At 46.1% G+C, this 17,805-nt stretch overlaps 1 protein-coding gene across 1 annotated transcript in view; it reads right to left on the reverse strand.

Annotated features, from left to right (window-relative positions):
- The window catches only part of LOC145822275 (uncharacterized), a 60,872-nt gene that overhangs the window by 21,503 nt on the left and 21,564 nt on the right, over positions 1-17,805 (reverse strand). The window contains exon 3 of the mRNA XM_082918898.1: positions 17,585-17,734. Coding sequence (XP_082775024.1) covers positions 17,585-17,734 — 150 coding nt within the window. The remainder of the gene's footprint in view (positions 1-17,584; positions 17,735-17,805) is intronic.

Genomic DNA, 17,805 nt, shown 5'->3' on the forward strand with positions numbered 1-17,805 from the left:
GTAAGCATGCTAATATGGCAACACTCACACGCATGCAAGATGCTAAAACATAAGAGCTTACCTAGTACTCCAAGCCAAAACAGAAACTAGTTAGTAATCAAATGCATGATCCCAGTTCATGTTAAGATGGCTAATGCAACACATGCAGAATGCAACTAGAATAGGCTCGACTAATCTAAGAATGGCATGTGAAATGCGACAACTCGATACACGAATTCAAGTTGGAATGGAAATACTATGCAGTTAGTATGATGCGCCAAGCCCGGTGCGTGCATTACGAATGAATGTATGCAAACATGCTATCATAAGTATGCTAATCAAAACATGCCCTAAGCTAACCATCGAAAGCTAGTAAATAAAAGAGAAGAAAGACGTGGGGTTGGAAGACATACACACACTTACGCACACTTATTACACAATTGCCCTCACTCGGAGGGTCCGAATAAATAATACAGATTTAACTAATTAACTAACTGACTAACTAATTAATTAATTACAAAACTTCTAATTAATCAACAAATTAATTACAAAAAGAAGGTGGCCGCAGCCCCGCCTCGGAATGATGGGATGATGCATGCTCGACTTCCCGCGCTCGGAAACCCGGTACCATGCCACTGTTGCCTCTGTTTACACTGCCTTGCTCCTCTGAAAGTTATGAAAGTTTCCAGAACTACTTTGAACTTCTTCCTGAGTGTTTTGGATTTCCACCGGCCAGAACAAAAGGCCACCGGCCATAGGAATGGGATTATCGGCCAAATCTTGTGTCATCGGCTGGACAATGATGGCCGGTCGGCACCAAAAGTGGTCGACCGGCCATTTCTTCCTGCAGAGCCCTGTTTTGACAACAGTAGAGGACAGACAATGCATGGTATGGAATTTTCAAAGCAATGCGTGCATGGCCACTCTCCCAATCATGCTATAGACTCAAGGGAGTATGGCCCTCGGTGCTCGGGCCACCAATCACGCACTTCGATGCCTGATGGCCAAAGGCACCAAGTTTGCAACTCAATGTAAATGCATGCAACAAAACAAATAAGTGCTAACGCCCTATCATGTTGAGATCAAGGGGATCGGCGACCGAGGAGTGCGACGTGTTTCGTGACTTTAAGTACGAACACGCCTCATTCCTCATGCTTGGTTTGACACCCCAAACCAAGCAAAATGCAATGCATGTGTGAGATATGACTCAAGTATGCACATGAGGCTAAGGTACCAAAACATGCCAAATGTAATGTGACCTATAATGCAAGTATGCAATGTGCCAAACATGCGATGCAAACATGATGTACAACTAGCTAAGCAATAATGCAAACATGCAAAGATGATACAATGCAGACATGAGACCAAAGTAATGCAACATGTCAAAACATGCAATTGTGGACTTAAACTGAAATGGGAGGCCTCAGCCATGCCCCAAAATAGTTGCCATAGATGATGCACAAGGACACAAATCATGCATGCAAGTATGCACATACCAAGGCCTATCACCCAAGCATGGAAGGGGCAACTTTCAAGGACACTTAAAGGTGATAAATATGGACATTAAACACTCATGTTAAACTCTGAAAAGCATGCGAAGGATGATGCCAAAACATGTGTAGACGCGCCCGCGGAGGGGGGCCTTATGCTACTACAGTTCGGACTCGCGATTTTATTGTCGCGGTTCTTAATCTGAACCAAAGAGTTCAAATCTGGCAAATCGTTTTGAGAAACAGATTTTTGAAAAAGTAGTGCCAAACATGGACTGCTTTGCCAGATACAGAGTCGCCACCTAAATATTTTTAAAATGGGGAAATCTAGGAAACCCTGACTCGGTGCCGAAGGCCACATGTCCGTCATCACCGGAGTTGTCTCGGCTCGGGAGCTTGGGTACGATCGGGGAAGGTCAGCTATGAGCACCCCCTTTCGCCCGGTCCGAAGACCGGCCTCTGCTAACCATGATATCCGATTTTGAAAACATTACGTGTTCTTATTCCATTTATTAGCCTAGAATTACTATGTTATGCGCGCAGCAAACAAGTATAGACTAGATTGCCTAATTTGGAAATAAGCATTGCATATCCGTTTGTTTTGAAAAGCGCTTTGGAAATTTGCTACTCGCAAGTAGACTAAAACACGGATTTCAATGAGTTCTTCCAATTCAACAATCCAACCTTCACCCACAGGCATTCAAACAATTTAACACATAAGCACTTCGCCGCATGGCAGGCATACTGTCATGGCAACACTCACACGCATGCGGGATGCTAAAGCATAAATACTTACATCGTACTCCGTGCCAAAACAGTAAACTAGTTAGCAAACATGCATGTCCTAGTTTATGTTAAAAATGGCTAATGCATCACATGCAAAAATGCAATCTAGGCAGGCTCGGCTAACCTTAAACATGGCATGTGAAATGCGATCAACTACCACATATTCAATTTGTGAATTGAAGTACAGATGCAGTTAGCGTGATGTACCGAGCCTAATGTATGTAATACAAATGTATGGATGCACGCATGCATAGCATACGGTATGCTAATTTTAAAGATGCTCTAATCTACCATCATAAGCAGGTAAATAAAAGGGAAGAAAAAAGTGGGGATTGGAAGACATACACACCACCCACACACATTTATTACAGATTTGCCCTCACTCGGAGGGACCAAATAAATATTACAAATTAATTAACTATGCAAGCTAATTAAATATTACAAATTGCCTAAACAACTAAGCAAATTTAATTAAACTAAGAAAACAGTAAATCGCCTCGGGAAATGCGCCGCCATGCGTGAGCTGCCTCTGTTTTCCTTCCTTCACTCCTCTGGAGGTTGCCAAAACCTCAGGACTGCTTCCTTGGGCAATGGGGATCACCACCGGCTGAATGGAATTGCCACCGGCAGTGTGATATGGCCACCGGCACAAAATGAAGCTGTCGGCAGATAAATTATTGCCGGTCGGCACTTTACACTGCCAGTCGGCAAATAAAGCCTGCAGAACCTGCAACTCACAGCAACAGAGGGCAAGGCAAAGCATGGCAGCACAATTCAAAGCATGTATGCACCACTCATGCCCCTTATCACGTTTGTGACTCAAAAGGACATGTGCCTCGATTCTCGGACCACCAATCACGCATTTCCATGCATGATGGCCCAAGGAATCAAGTATGCAATTTTCATGTCAAATGAAATGCAAACCAATCAACCAAACAAGGCCCAATTCCTATCACTAAGTCAAGGAACAAGGCATGCATGCAAGATGCAATGCAACCTGGGCATGCAAGCTAAGGATGCAACATGGCATGGCAACAAACTTGTGCAAGCATACAAGCAAACATAGGGGCATGCAAACCAATAAAAAGGTGGACTTAGGCATGGTTTAGGCAGCTCCAATAAGGCCTAAAACAAGGGCCAAAGTGTTATAATGAGGGACCAAATACACATACACACATACATGTGTTGAAAGGCCGACACTTAGGCACAAATTGAACAACTTTCAAACACACTTGAAAGGGGGAATCATGGACTAATTAGCATGCAACATAAGCATTGAAAATCATGTCATAAAATGATGCCAAATCATGTTAAACAAGACAAGCAAATGCATGCAAGCATGGTCCAAGTACTTGAGGCAAGTCATGAAGCGTTGAAGCACATTTATCACAACAAACATGGCATGCATTAAGCAACTAAAAACAGGTTTTTAGCATGTTAAAACAAAGCTAAAGGACTACTTAGATGGCATCTAAGTGGCTCAAATTTAGAGGCATGCACGATGGTTAAAACATGGAGCATGCAACACATGCTTCCAAAGCATTAAATAGGCATGCAAGGCAGTCACGCAAGCATGAAAATGGGACTGAAATAACATGTAAGGTGACCCTAAATCACCAAATCAATGTAAAGATGTCATGCTATGCAAGCACATACCTAAGGCCAACAAGCCAAAATGCAAAGAGGCTATATGATGCATGCCAAAATCAACCCAAACACTTATGGACAGACCTAAAACATGTCAAGATAAGCACAAAATCTTCACAAATGTAAGCCTAAAACATGCTAGAAACAAAGGCACACGACCTAAGACATGTTAAGGAATCACAAGGCATTACATGGCAACTATGCTAAGCATGCATGGAGTACCAAAACCAATTTAAAATCATGTTATATTATGGAAATATAAGCATGAAAAACAGCCTATACATGCTCAACACACACTCAAACATAGGCTCCCTTTAGAGGCCAAAACATGCCCTTTTCAAGGACAACAAGGAGAGGGGGTGGCCCTCTCCCTTTAGAGACTTCAAGGCACCATCTCCACCACTGAAATCCCTCAAGATTTCAGTGGTGAAGAGGCCCAAACACCAAAGTCCCGAAACTAGCACAAAATAGTACAAAATAAGGCCTTTCAAGGCCTAAGAGGGGTCAAATACCCTCAAATCACAAAACACCCTTAATAAACAATCAAGAGGGTCTAAAAACAGAACTTTTTGTATTATACACCAAGCTCAAAAACGAATTTAAGACAGGTAGAAATAAGGTGCAAAAATGGGAAATAAAGGGGTGAGATTCTTACCCTTGAAGCCTTCTTCAACAATGATGCTCCAATGGCCTTCCTTGGCTTGAATCCAACACCAAAGTACTAAAATCAGTCCCTTAGAACCTCAATAGCTAGACAAAGGTGAAACACTAGGTGTTTATGTGCAATAGTAAGACACAAAACACCTAGAGCACTAAAAGAGAGGGAAAGAGAGATAGGATGTGTATCTAACCCTAACCCTAGAACTCAAACCCTAACAATGGCTGTCTAAGCTCTCAAAATATCTCAAGTCTCTAACCTCTCTAGCCAAGAGACCAACCCCTCCCTTTATGGAACTTCTTGTCTTGTAAAGCTTACAAGACAAGCTTCATAAGAGGGAGATCCCTCCATACACGTGTATGGAGGGGAGCAAAAAGTAAGACAACTGTCTTAAAATATCTGCAAAAGAAGATGCACAGTAGTCGGCCGGCCAAAAATGCCATCTTGGCCAAGAATAGTGTCGACCGGCACTAAATAGTGCTGACCGGCAACAAATAGTGCCGGCTGGCAATATACATTGCCGGTGGCAGCAAAGACCAGCCGGTGGCCTCTAGCCACTGCCGGTGGTGGGTGGGGATGATCTACAAGCCCTACCCTGCCTCTCAAAGGCAAGATGTCAGTGTTTGGTGCAAAACCAGACACTAAACGGTCGAGTTTGGAGATCCTGAGGCAAGGCGCGTAGCCGAGGCCTCCGGGAACTCCAAACGAACACAAACACGGATAATCACCGAATGTTCAAACGGTGACGTCCAAGTCTTGAGGACGGTCAAAAATGGGGTGTCTACAGTTGCCCCTCTTTGACAGAACTCAAAAGTCATAACAATGACGGGAGTGAATGTCAAAGCCCAGAGACGACCCATTTTTGACAAGGCCGAAGACTTAGACAAACATGCAAGACAAATAAGGTATGCACCCGAAGGCAGGGGCAAAATGCAAGACAATGCACGAAGCCGGTCATAACTTATGATCATGCAAAGAAAGCTGTAACGAAGCATACATGCGACAGTTTTAAGCTAGCATACACCGAACTACACTACAATGCAGAAAGGATGTAAGAGAATTATGCAATTCTCAATACGTCTCACTCGGGAGATACAATACCTGTGCAGCTCGTCTGGTTGCACCAGCCTCAAATGAACCGTACATACAATATCGTACCTGAAAAGAAAACAAACTTAACAGGTTCAATATCGTTAGCAACATGCATAGTAGTATACTCGAAATGCGTGACAACGCAAAGTAAGTGGGGAGCATAACAATGCTGTGGAAATACAAACACGTAAGTGGAGCATGCGGTCTACACCGGTATTGATCATAAGCATGCGGTCTACGCAGGTAATGAAATCAACAAATTATGCGGTCTACGCAAGCAATACATGCGGTCTACGCAAGCAATGAAATTAATATGGGGTCTACCCAAATGAAACATGCGGTCTACGCAGGTAATGAAAATAATAATGCGGTCTACGCAAGCAATACATGCGGTCTACGCAAGTAAAAAATTGAACAATTATGCGGTCTACGCAAGCAATACATGCGGTCTACGCAGGTAAAGAAATTGAACAATAAATATGCGGTCTACGCAAGGAAAGAAATTGAACAATTATGCCGTCTACGCAAGCAATACATGCGGTCTACGCAGGTAAAGAAATTGAACAATAAATATGCGGTCTACGCAAGGAAAGAAATTGAACAATTATGCGGTCTACGCAAGCAATACATGCGGTCTACGCAGGTAAAGAAATTGAACAATAAATATGCAGTCTACGCAAGGAAAGAAATTGAACAATTATGCGGTCTACGCAAGCAATACATGCGGTCTACGCAGGTAAAGAAATTGAACAATAAATATGCGGTCTACGCAAGGAAAGAAATTGAACAATTATGCGGTCTACGCAAGCAATACATGCGGTCTACGCAGGTAAAGAAATTGAACAATAAATATGCTGTCCACGCAAGGAAAGAAATTGAACAATTATGCGGTCTACGCAAGCAATACATGTGGTCTACGCAGGTAAAGAAATTGAACAATTAATATGCGGTCTACGCAAGGAAAGAAATTGAACAATTATGCGGTCTACGCAAGGAATACATGCGGTCTACACAGGTAAAGAAATTGAACAATTAATATGCGGTCTACGCAAGGAATACATGCGTCTACGCAAGGAATACATGCGGTCTACGCAGGTAATGATATAATGCGGTCTACGCAATCAAAACATGCGGTCTACGCATGTAATGAAAATAATAAATATGCGGTCTACGCAAGTAATAAAAGTGATTACAAACATGCGGTCTACGCAGGTAATGTAATTAACATGCGATCTAGGCAAGTAAAGAAATGATTACAAACATGCGGTCTACGCAGGTAATGTAATTAACATGCGGTCTACGCAAGTAAAGAAATGATTACAAACATGCGGTCTACGCAGGTAATGTAATTAGCATGCGGTCTACGCAAGTAAAGAAATGATTACAAACATGCGGTCTACGCAGGTAATGTAATTAACATGCGGTCTACGCAAGTAAAGAAATGATTACAAACATGTGGTCTACGCAGGTAATGTAATTAACATGCGGTCTACGCAAGTAAATAAATGATTACAAACATGCGGTCTACGCAGGTAATGTAATTAACATGCGGTCTACGCAAGTAAAGAAATGATTACAAACATGCGGTCTACGCAGGTAATGTAATGAGATGCACAAAACCGCGCGACGGAATGCAATGCACAAAACAGCGTGACGGTTTGAAATGCACAAAACAGTGCGATGATTCGAATTGCACAAAACAGTGCGACGGTTTGAAATGCACAAAACAATGCGACGATTTGAAATGCACAAAACAGTGCGACGATTTGAAATGCACAAAACAGTGCGACGGTTTGAAATGCACAAAACAGTGCGACAATTTGAAATGCACAAAACAGTGCGACGGTTTGAAATGCACAAAACAGTGCGCAGGTTTGAAATGCACAAAACAGTGCGACGATTTGAAATGCACAAAACAGTGCGACGGTTTGAAATGCACAAAACAGTGCGCCGGTTTGAAATGCACAAAACAGTGCGCAGGTTTGAAATGCACAAAACAGTGCGAAGGTTTGAAATGCACAAAACAGTGCGCCGGTTTGAAATGCACAAAATAGTGCGATTGATATGCGATACACATGGGGCAACTTTTGGATCTTGTAAAAGTCAAAAGGATACGAAAAGGATACACCTTGTATGAATTGGAGTGCCACGCACGGAAGCCGCAGTCCGAGGTCAAAACGGAGGCCGGTTGAGCATCGGAGATGCTCTTTCTTGCACTTTCTTGAGCTATGAAGACCAAAAACTTCTCATATGGCCTAAACAAGGTTGTGGGAACACCACCGGCCGGAAGGGGAGGCCACCAGCTGTCCACCGGCTGAAAAATAAATCCATCGGCACAAAATACTGCCGGCCGGCACAAAATATTGCCGACCGGCAAACAGTTGCTGAGTCGGGGCAGATTCGACTTTTCACTTCGGGTGTTTCAAAATAGGGCTTCAAACCCTATTTGCTCACTTCCCCACCGCCAAAAACTCTCACTCTCTCTTTCTAGAGTGTTTTTCTCTCATTTTTCGCCCGTTTCTTTGCGTTCTACGCCCGTTTCGTCGTCGGATTCGCGATTTTCTTCGCGTTTCAGACATTTTCAACCGATCACATTTTTGTTTCGGTGCCTCGTTTGGCGTTCCCACCTTTTCGGGGTTTGTTCCCCTCGTTTTCCTCTTCATTCCCGTGCCTTTTCACATTCCGACCTTCCCGGCCATTTTCGACCTTCTCGGGAGTTGACTTTCCGGTTGACTCTTTGTATTCCGGCCCGGTTTTCCTTCCTCCGGCCATTCTCTCATCATTTTCGATATGGCGGACGACATTCCACGTGGCGGGACTCCCCCGGACCACGAGATAGATCCCGAGGTCGAGCTCCTACCGTTGAGTGAGCGCCCGTTCGACCCGGCGACCTACCGACCGGCGATCCATGTTCTGTCCCCCGACGGCCTGCGTCAGTTCCAGAGCTTCGAGAGGCACGTGGCGCCTGAGCTACTACTGCGCGAGCCTACCTCCCACCTTTCCTTCAGCGTTTCCGAGGTAACTTTCTTTCTTCTGCTTTACTTTCCGCAATGTAGGATACAAAACTATCATAGTTAGCTGTACTCTTTAACTGTTTGAATTTGATATACCGTAGACTGTAGTTTACTAAAAACATACATACAACTGACATCTACTCGAGACTGACACATGCACACACACTGCACTAGCCCTGAATCACTCAAACACACTACACTCACTGTATTTCACTGCATACACACTGGCACCCAGTATTTGTCTGAGTCTGTTAAATTTGCACACATGCTATATCTGTTCTGAAACACCCAAACACGCTGACACATCACACGTTGTAGTTCACTGCAAGCACACCGGCACCCGGTATTTGTCCAAATCTGACAAACTTGCACACATACTTCATCTACTTTTTCAAAACTGCATTTTGAATGTTGTCTTGCAATTGTTATTTTCTGTTTACAGGAGGGTTCCCATACCATCCGTCGGTATGGGAACACTGGCGGTTGGGAGTGGTACGATGAGCTCCCTGACGCGGTCCGTCGCATCGTGGATCGAGCAGGTTTCGGCACCTTCTGCCGAGGACTCTCCAGGCTCTCCACATGCAGACCTCTCCTTGCCGCTTTGGCGGAGAGGTGGTGGGACACCACAGATTCTTTTCACTTTTCCACTGCAAGGGACATGACGATGACCCCTTACGATTTTTCGATGCTCACTGGCATCAGGGTAGGAGGGGATCCGATCCCTTTTGACATCGACATGGATGAGTGGACCGCTGCTCAGGTCCATCTACTGGGGGAGGCCCCACCTCTTGCTCATCCAGGCTTCGTGCGGTACTCCTGGTTCGAGGTACAGTTTCGGGTTCAGCCCGTGTTGGAGGAGGAGGCGCAGATGACCTAGGAGGACGTGGAGAGGTATGCTTGCGGCTTCCTCATGTTCTTGTTCGGGACTACCATCTTCGCCGATAGGGCAAACACCGTGCCTCTCTGTCTTCTCAGCGCACTGGTGGACGTCTGAGACATCCTGCATTATGATTGGGGTGGCGCCGCTCTGGCCACCCTTTATGGATATATGAGCTCGGCTTCGCGCGGCAGCGGCCAGTTGCTCGGGGGGCTATTGGCGGGCTTGGGAGGTACATTTCTTCTCTGCTTTTCATTTCTGCCCGATATTTTCTGTACTCTGTACACTGCACACACTGTAGTCTGCTTTATACTTGCTGTATACTGTACACACGGCAAACACATACATTCTGCTTCACACTGACTGTACACTGCTCACACTGTACACTACACACAATACACTGCACAACACACGGCTCTGCCATTTCTGCTTTATTCTGTATTCTGCTTTATCCGATAGTCATACTGACATCTGTTTTGCAGTTGTGGGTTTACGCCTACTTCCCTAGGCTTGCCCCCATACCAGTCACAGAGACTCTCCTGGTCGTCCCCTTCTCACGGCGCTTTGACGGGAGATGCACCCGGCGGCCGCGAGAGACTTTCGGGTTTTTCCGCCGATACTTCGACACCATTACCCCGGCCGAGGTATGTTTTACTTGCAGTTCATTTAAGCTTCGCCCGGGATGGGATTAGGGAGAAGCGGCCGGAAGGGCGTCTCAGTGTTGGCCGAAGTGCCACACAACCCTCACACCTTTGGACTGGGTTATCTGCCCACCAAAGAGGATTGGGTGAGGAAAGGAAAAGAAATGGTCAGAAGGGCCAGAGCAAAGAAGGCTGGGAAGCCATTTGAGTTAATGCATAGGCCCATCTGGGGTACCCTAAACGGACGCTTCGTCCGGGAGGGGGAAGATTTTCCATTCTGCGACTTCCCGGAGCCATGGCTGAACGCGGAGAAGAAGCGCGTGCCTGGTTTTGAAATCTTCTTCGACATACAATTATCTGGGGATGACGTTGCCGAAGCGCAGACAGAACCCACCAACTGAGGTTGAGCAGTGTAGAGCAGTGGATCCTGAGAGCACAGAGCTTGAAATGGGGGTAGCACTGGCGAGTCTACTATCAGATCCTCCGATCAACCAAGAGTGCTTGGGGGATAACTCTTCGGTTTCTATGATTGGAGATGAAATAGCTGCGGGCTTTCCAGCGCTGATCTTGGATGCATCCATCGCACCTTCTCTCATCTGGCAATATGAAGAAGGCTTTTTATCTAGCAGCTCCGGGTCAGGTAGTGAGCCGGAATCTGATTCTACCGAATCTTGTGCGTCGGAATCAGATTCCAGCTCGACTGAGTCTGAGTCCGGTATTCCTGAGGGTGATAACCCGGATGCCACAGTCCTGTCTAGGTCGTCATTTTCATTTTCTTTTGGGTCTGTTGTAATAGAGGAATCTGACGGCTTGGAAATATTTAATGAGAATGATGTGGATGTGGTTTCCGAGTATTTTTCTGTGCCTTTGATTTATTGCTTAAATCAGGATTTTCAAAATTTTGATGAAAACAACGAGGGAGAAATTCCCCCAGTTTTGCAACGGTTAATTGATCAAGAGCAGGAAAGATTTGTTAAACCTTTAATGGATGAAATCACTACTGTGAATGTTGGTACTGAGAAGGACCCGCGGCTGGTCCAGATCGGGTTCACGTTGTCTTCGGAGGAGCGCAAGCGCTTAGTCGCTTTATTAAAAGATTTCAAAGAGGTTTTCGCATGGTCCTACGAAGACATGCCTGGAATCGATCCTGAGATTGTACAGCACCGGATCCCTCTTGATCCCGAAGCCCGCCCTGTCAAACAGAAACTCAGAAGGATCCGCCCGGGCTGGGCTCTCAAAATTAAGGAAGAGGTCACCAAGAAAATTGACGCAGGGTTCCTGCTGGTATCTGAATACCCAACTTGGTTGGCCAACATTGTTCCGGTGCGAAAGAAGGACGGCAGAATTCGGGTCTGTGTAGACTTCAGAGATTTGAACAGGGCCAGTCCGAAGGACGACTTTCCCTTGCCACGCATTGATGAATTGGTGGATTTCACGGCAGGACACGCTTTGCTTTCGTTTATGGATGGTTTCTCAGGCTATAATCAGATAGTAATGGCACCCGAAGACCGGGAGAAGACTGCGTTCACTACCCCGTGGGGTACATATTGTTATAGAGTGATGCCATTCGGGTTGAAAAATGCTGGAGCTACGTATCAACGGGCAGCAACTACAATATTTCATGATATGATCCATAAGGAGGTCGAGGTGTATGTGGACGACATGATTGTCAAGTCCAAAGAAAGAGAGGGCCGCTACACCGCCTTACAAAAATTCTTTCAAATGATCAAAGAGTTTCGGCTGCGACTGAATCCCCAGAAATGCACGTTTGGTGTTACAGCAGGGAAGATGCTAGGGTTTCTGATTACACAAAGGGGCATCGAGGTCGACCCTTCCAAAATCAAGGCCATCTTAGAAATGCCACCACCAAGGACTGAAAAGGAGGTGCGAGGCTTTCTGGGTAAAGTGCAATTCATAAGACGGTTTATTTCTAAATTAACCTTGACTTGTGAACCACTTTTTGGTCTCCTGAAGAAAGGAAAGAAATTCCAATGGGACGGCCGATGTCAAGCAGCTTTTGAGCAAATCAAAGAATATCCACAGAACCCGCCCGTGTTGTCACCACCAGAGCCGGGGAGACCGTTGATATTGTACCTTTCGGTAACTGAGACTACCATGGGCTGCATGCTCGCGCAGGAGTCAGAAGACAAAGTGGAAAGAGCCATCTACTATCTGAGCAAAAAGATGCTGGATTACGAGACCCGCTATACACCGCTGGAGAAGGCTTGTTTGGCCTTGGTATGGGCAACCAGGAAGCTGCGGCACTACCTGTTAGCTCACTCTGTAATGTTGGTTTCGCGTTTGGATCCCATCAAGTATCTCTTTGAGAAACCAGCACTTACGGGTAGGCTAGCCTGTTGGCTGCTGTTGCTCTCCGAATTTGATTTAAAGTATGTCACGCGCAAGTCAGTAAAAGGGAGAGCGGTAGCGGAGTTCCTTGCCGACCACCCGGTTGAGGGGGATGAAGCGGTTGAGTACCTATTCCCAGATGAAGCCATTCTGCATGTCGAAGATGAAACTTGGACGATGTACTTTGACGGAGCGTCAAACCAGTATGGGTATGGGATAGGGGTGTTGCTGATAGCGCCTGACGATTCCCGTATCCCTTTAGCATTCAAGCTTCGGTTCAAAGTTTCCAATAATGAAGCAGAGTATGAGGCATGTATTGCTGGCCTGGAAGTAGCCCTAGAACTAGGGGCAAGACGATTGGACGTCATTGGGGACTCGAACCTTGTTGTGTCTCAAGCAAAAGGAGATTGGAAAGTCAAGGAGGAAAGGATGATAATTTACCACCAAACCTTGGATTTGTTAATTCCCTGGTTTGAGAAGCTAAATTTCACCCACCTCGTAAGAAAGAACAACAGGTTTGCAGATTCACTAGCAACTCTATCTTCTATGATAGACATCCCGTCCGGAGTCCGGATGCGTCCAGTCATTATTGATCAAAAGTTTGCGCCAGCATACGAGTCGATTTCCGCCATAGATGAGGTTCAAGACGGCAACCCCTGGTATTACGACATCTGGAACTTCTTGGAAAAGGAGACATATCCACTAGGGGCAAATGCCAAGGATAAGAGGGCCATCAGAAGAATGGCTGCTCAGTTCGTTATCTGCGGGGGTAAGCTGTACAAAAGGGGTCATCTGGGAATGCATAAGCTCTGTGTAGAAGCTGAAGAGTCGAAACGCCTGATGGAAGCCATCCATGGAGGGGAGTGCGGTGCACACATGAATAGAGTAATGCTGGCCAGAAAGATCCTCAGACAGGGCTACTACTGGTCAACCATGGAGGAGGATTGCATTAGTTTTTTTCGGCGATGCCACAAGTGTCAAATTCATGCAAACCGCATGAACATCCCGCCGTCAAAGCTGTACAACATGACTTCACCATGGCCTTTCTCAGTTTGGGGAATTGATGTGATCGGAGCTATTACCCCGAAGGGGTCAAACGGGCATGAGTTTATCCTAGTAGCGATAGATTATTTCACAAAGTGGGTCGAGGCCCAATCATACGCGGTGTTGAAGGCGTTGCACGTCGCAAAGTTCATCAGAAACAACATCATCTGTCGCTACGGGGTGCCAAACGAGATAATTTCAGATAATGGTTCCCATTTCAAGAAAGAAGTGATAGACTTGTTGTAAAAATACAATGTGGCTTTCCATAAGTCATCTACATACCGGCCGCAGACCAACGGAGCGGTTGAGGCCGCCAACAAGAATATCAAGCATATACTGCAAAAGATGGTGGGAACCTACCGGGATTGGCCAGACAAGCTGCCATTTGCTCTGTGGGGCTACAGGACTTCAATCAGAACTTCTACTGGAGCAACTCCATATTCATTGGTCTATGGAATGGAGGCTGTTCTACCCATTGAGATTGAGGTTCCGTCGTTACGAGTATTGGCTGAATGCCAGATAGCCGAAGCAGATTGGCAGCAAAGCAGATTCGAAGAACTCATGCTCTTTGATGAAAGAAGACTGAAAGCACTGTACCACATCCAAGGCTATCAACGCAGAATTGCCCGGGCTTTCAACAAGAAGGTTAAGTCCAGGAATCTGAAAGAAGGAGATTTGGTGCTCAAAGATAACCGAGCTCCCATCCACGACCCAAGGGGCAAGTTCAAACCCAATTGGACTGGTCCTTACATCATCAAAGCTATCTGGTCAGGTGGAGCTATGGTTCTGATGGATCTAGATGGCTTAGAGTTCTCACAACCGATCAATATGGACAAGTTGAAGAAATATTACCCTTGAGAGGCTCGCTAGGCTGAAAACCCGAAAGGGCGACCTAGGCAAAAGTCAGGGCACAAAAAAATTAGAAAATATAAAAACTGAGCTCGCAAGGTTGAAAACCCGCAAAGGGCGGCCTTGGCAAAAGTTAGAGCGCAAAAGGAGAGTGAAAATACTCAAGTGAACCTTGGCCTGAACTACGTAAGGCTTGATTCCCATCTTTGGGATACGTAGGCAACTTCATCTTGAAGTTCAGCCATAAACTTTTCCCCGATCAACTCTGTCCATTTCGATCATCTCAGTCATCTTTATCCATCAGCATTTATCGCAATCTCCGGTACAGTGCTGTTCAGACTAGGGGCAACTTTCCGTTGCCGCGACGGTGCAAAGTTACTCAGACTAGGGGCAACTTTCCATTGCTATGAAGTGCCGCATTGTTCTTCACACTAGGGGCAACTTTCCAGTTGCAGAGATCTGGGGTTGTGCATCTCAGTGACAGATCTTCGGCGTGTCCAGTTCTGATCCACATCGAAAATAGTTTTGAAAAGTTTTAATAAAAGTTGACTTTGTTCAAATTAATCTTTTTACGACTAAGACCATTTTTGGACCAAAGCGGAAAATTTTCAGTACCACAACTTTCAATTCATTGATTTCAAAACTAAGTTCTCCTGCTCTTACATTATAATCGAGGTTGCTTTTTAGTACATTCATAAAGAAAACTTGAAAATTCTAAGTAAGCAATAAATTTGGGGCATAGTTGAATCAAGTATCTCTGCGTCCCCTCCCAGCGCTGGACGAAGCATCTGATGCCAAGCAAGGCCCAACATGTGCCTCCTCATTGAGCGAATCCAAGCACTCGTCGGACAAAGTGCAACTGAAAGCAGAAGCAGGGGCCAGGAGCTCTCTAGTCCTCCATGCTGTGGCATATCGGGCAAGCTGTGCACCCCGGATCGGGAAAGCGGCTGGGTACTCAATCCCCTCCGGTGGGCAGGTCTGATCATGACCAAACTGACGCAGGAACCGGAACGGAAAATAGAATACGCAGTGGGATAGACCAATCAATTGGATCCCAATCAGCCGAGACATACTATAGCTCATTGCCGGGAGTTTGAGCCAAGGACAACGCCAAGCAATGCCGTCTGCGGACAAATTGCACATCCAATCGAACCACCACCTTTCGTCAAGAGCATTGACTAGGCGCTGCCGAAAGAAGTAGCCTCGAGCTGAATAGGCCGGGCAAGAGTCCACAACCTGCAACTTATCCATTAACCATACCTAGGGGAGGGATGGAAAATGAGAGAATAAAGAACAGAGAGATGTACGATAAGAGAAAAGTAAGACAAGGGTTTTGTGAGAAGAAAAAATGAGCCTGAGGGTCGAGTGATGTGAGTAAATATATATGTAAGGTCGGGTGGGAAACATTACCTGCAGCAGCAGTGGACTCCCAGCAAACCTAGTCGCCTCCCGGCGATAGACAGAGTCTAAGCCCATCAGTGTCTCGGCCAAGGTCATGGCAATACAACTCTTTCCTTCTCTCAAGCCTTGGGCAACTTCAATCAGGCGAATGCTAGCTCCGCCAAAGCCCGAGGAAAGCAGAAAGTGAGACAACAAACACAAGCAGAGGGCGTGTTGCCGGAAACCCTGCCAATAATGGTTGCTGCGGTCACCGGCGTCGGAAAAGCGATGGATCAAGCCGAGGATGTCCAGTTCCCCACTGCAGATCAGAGATCGAGCGTCATGCGCCGTGAGCCCACACATCCGCCCTAAAGCCTGAGCATGGCCAAAACGGAGCTGGGGCAAGATCACTTCAGAGCATTCAGACTCCATCAAAACCTGAAAATCTTCGAAAGTGGGACATACCTCTTGGCCGTCGAAGCTAAAAACGTGCGTCACTGGGTTCCAAAACCTTGCTGCGGCATGGAGAAAAGGGAGCTGTAGCGGGGTACGGCTCAGCGTGAATAATGAATTCAAGCCGAAACCCCGGAAGTTCAGCTTTTCCGAGCCATCTAGAGAAGAGATCCAAGATGTGAGATTTTCCGCGAGAAACGCCTCCATCTTTGTGTAAAACTAAGATGAAATGAATGTTCCCGAAGTTGAGGCTTTTATAGAGGGAAAAACACTATTCACAGGGACACGTGTCAAAAACCAGGTGGCTGCAGGAATAAGTGGCCGGCCGGCCACCTTTTCTGGCTGGCCGGCCATTCTCTTTTTCAAAAACTGGCCGGCCGGCTCCAACTCTCCATAAAATTGGCCGGCCGGCTCCCAAAGGTGGCCGGCAATGCTGCAGTGTATCTCCTTGGCCCTGTTTTACCCTTCGAGGGAAGTTTCAGGCATTTCCATGCAACGAGAGAGTCAAAGGCCTTCATTTCCCTCTGTTTCGGATGCGTTCTGGTGCCTAGATCGTCAGAAGTACACTCTGTTGTTGCCAAGTTTTGTTTATCTAGTTGTTGTTTTGATTATCGAGTTGTTGTTTTGCTTATCGAGTTGTTTGTCGAGCGGACGTGTTTCGTGTTTTTGACTCATTGCGCTCTGTTTAAGCAATCTTTGTTTAAGTCTTGTTTGTTTGCGTTGTCAACGTTATTGTATTCTGTTTATCGAGTTGTAAACTTGCTAAAGGTTCTGTTATATCTTAGTAAGTTGAGTTGCTTAGTTTGTTGCATCGGTTCACTACCTGACTTGGTGATTACACAATGCGCATTCCCATTCAATTTCATTTTTGTGCAAAATAAAATGATGCGATACGATGCTAAAGTTTAAAATACAAACACCTTTTCAAAAGTTGTTTCATTCCATCATGCTTTACAACAAACAAAGGTACAAGTTTTACAAAAAATAAAACTGCCTAACAATGCGCAAAGTGCTACAAACTACTAGCAAAAGAAAAATAAAGAGGGAAACAGCAGCATCAATGTCCTCGGGAGCGGGAATGAGAAGCACTCCTCATCCTCTTCTGCGGGACAACCTCTGCACCATCATCATCATCTGGGTCGGAGCTGTCATCCTCAGGATCCCCCTCAGCCTCGCCTCTATTCCCCGAACCAAGACCGGAGCCCCCCTCCTCAGTAGATGTCTCTGACTGACGGTCGGTAGCCTCCTCCTCCTCCTCATCAGCCTGCCTCCTCCTCCTCCTCATCAGGCTCTGCCTCCACAACGTGAGCCCTGCGTCTGCGGACAGGCCCTCCTCGAGCTCCTCGAAAAGGCCTAGATGGCCCGGCTCCTCGGAAAGGCCGGGATGGCCCAGCCCCCTGAAAAGGCCCAGATGGCCCAGCTCCCCAAGGAGGCCCAAGTGGCCTGGCCTGCGGCTGACCGGACCATGAAGGCATCTGAAAACAAAGAATTCAATTCAAACACATCAGTCCAAATGTATACATCAGATGCAGATACAAGCAAAGGC

This window comes from Camellia sinensis, chromosome 3 (assembly GCF_055761805.1).
Source record: "Camellia sinensis isolate YWXY chromosome 3, ASM5576180v1, whole genome shotgun sequence".
In the NCBI taxonomy this organism is placed as follows: Eukaryota; Viridiplantae; Streptophyta; class Magnoliopsida; order Ericales; family Theaceae; genus Camellia; species Camellia sinensis.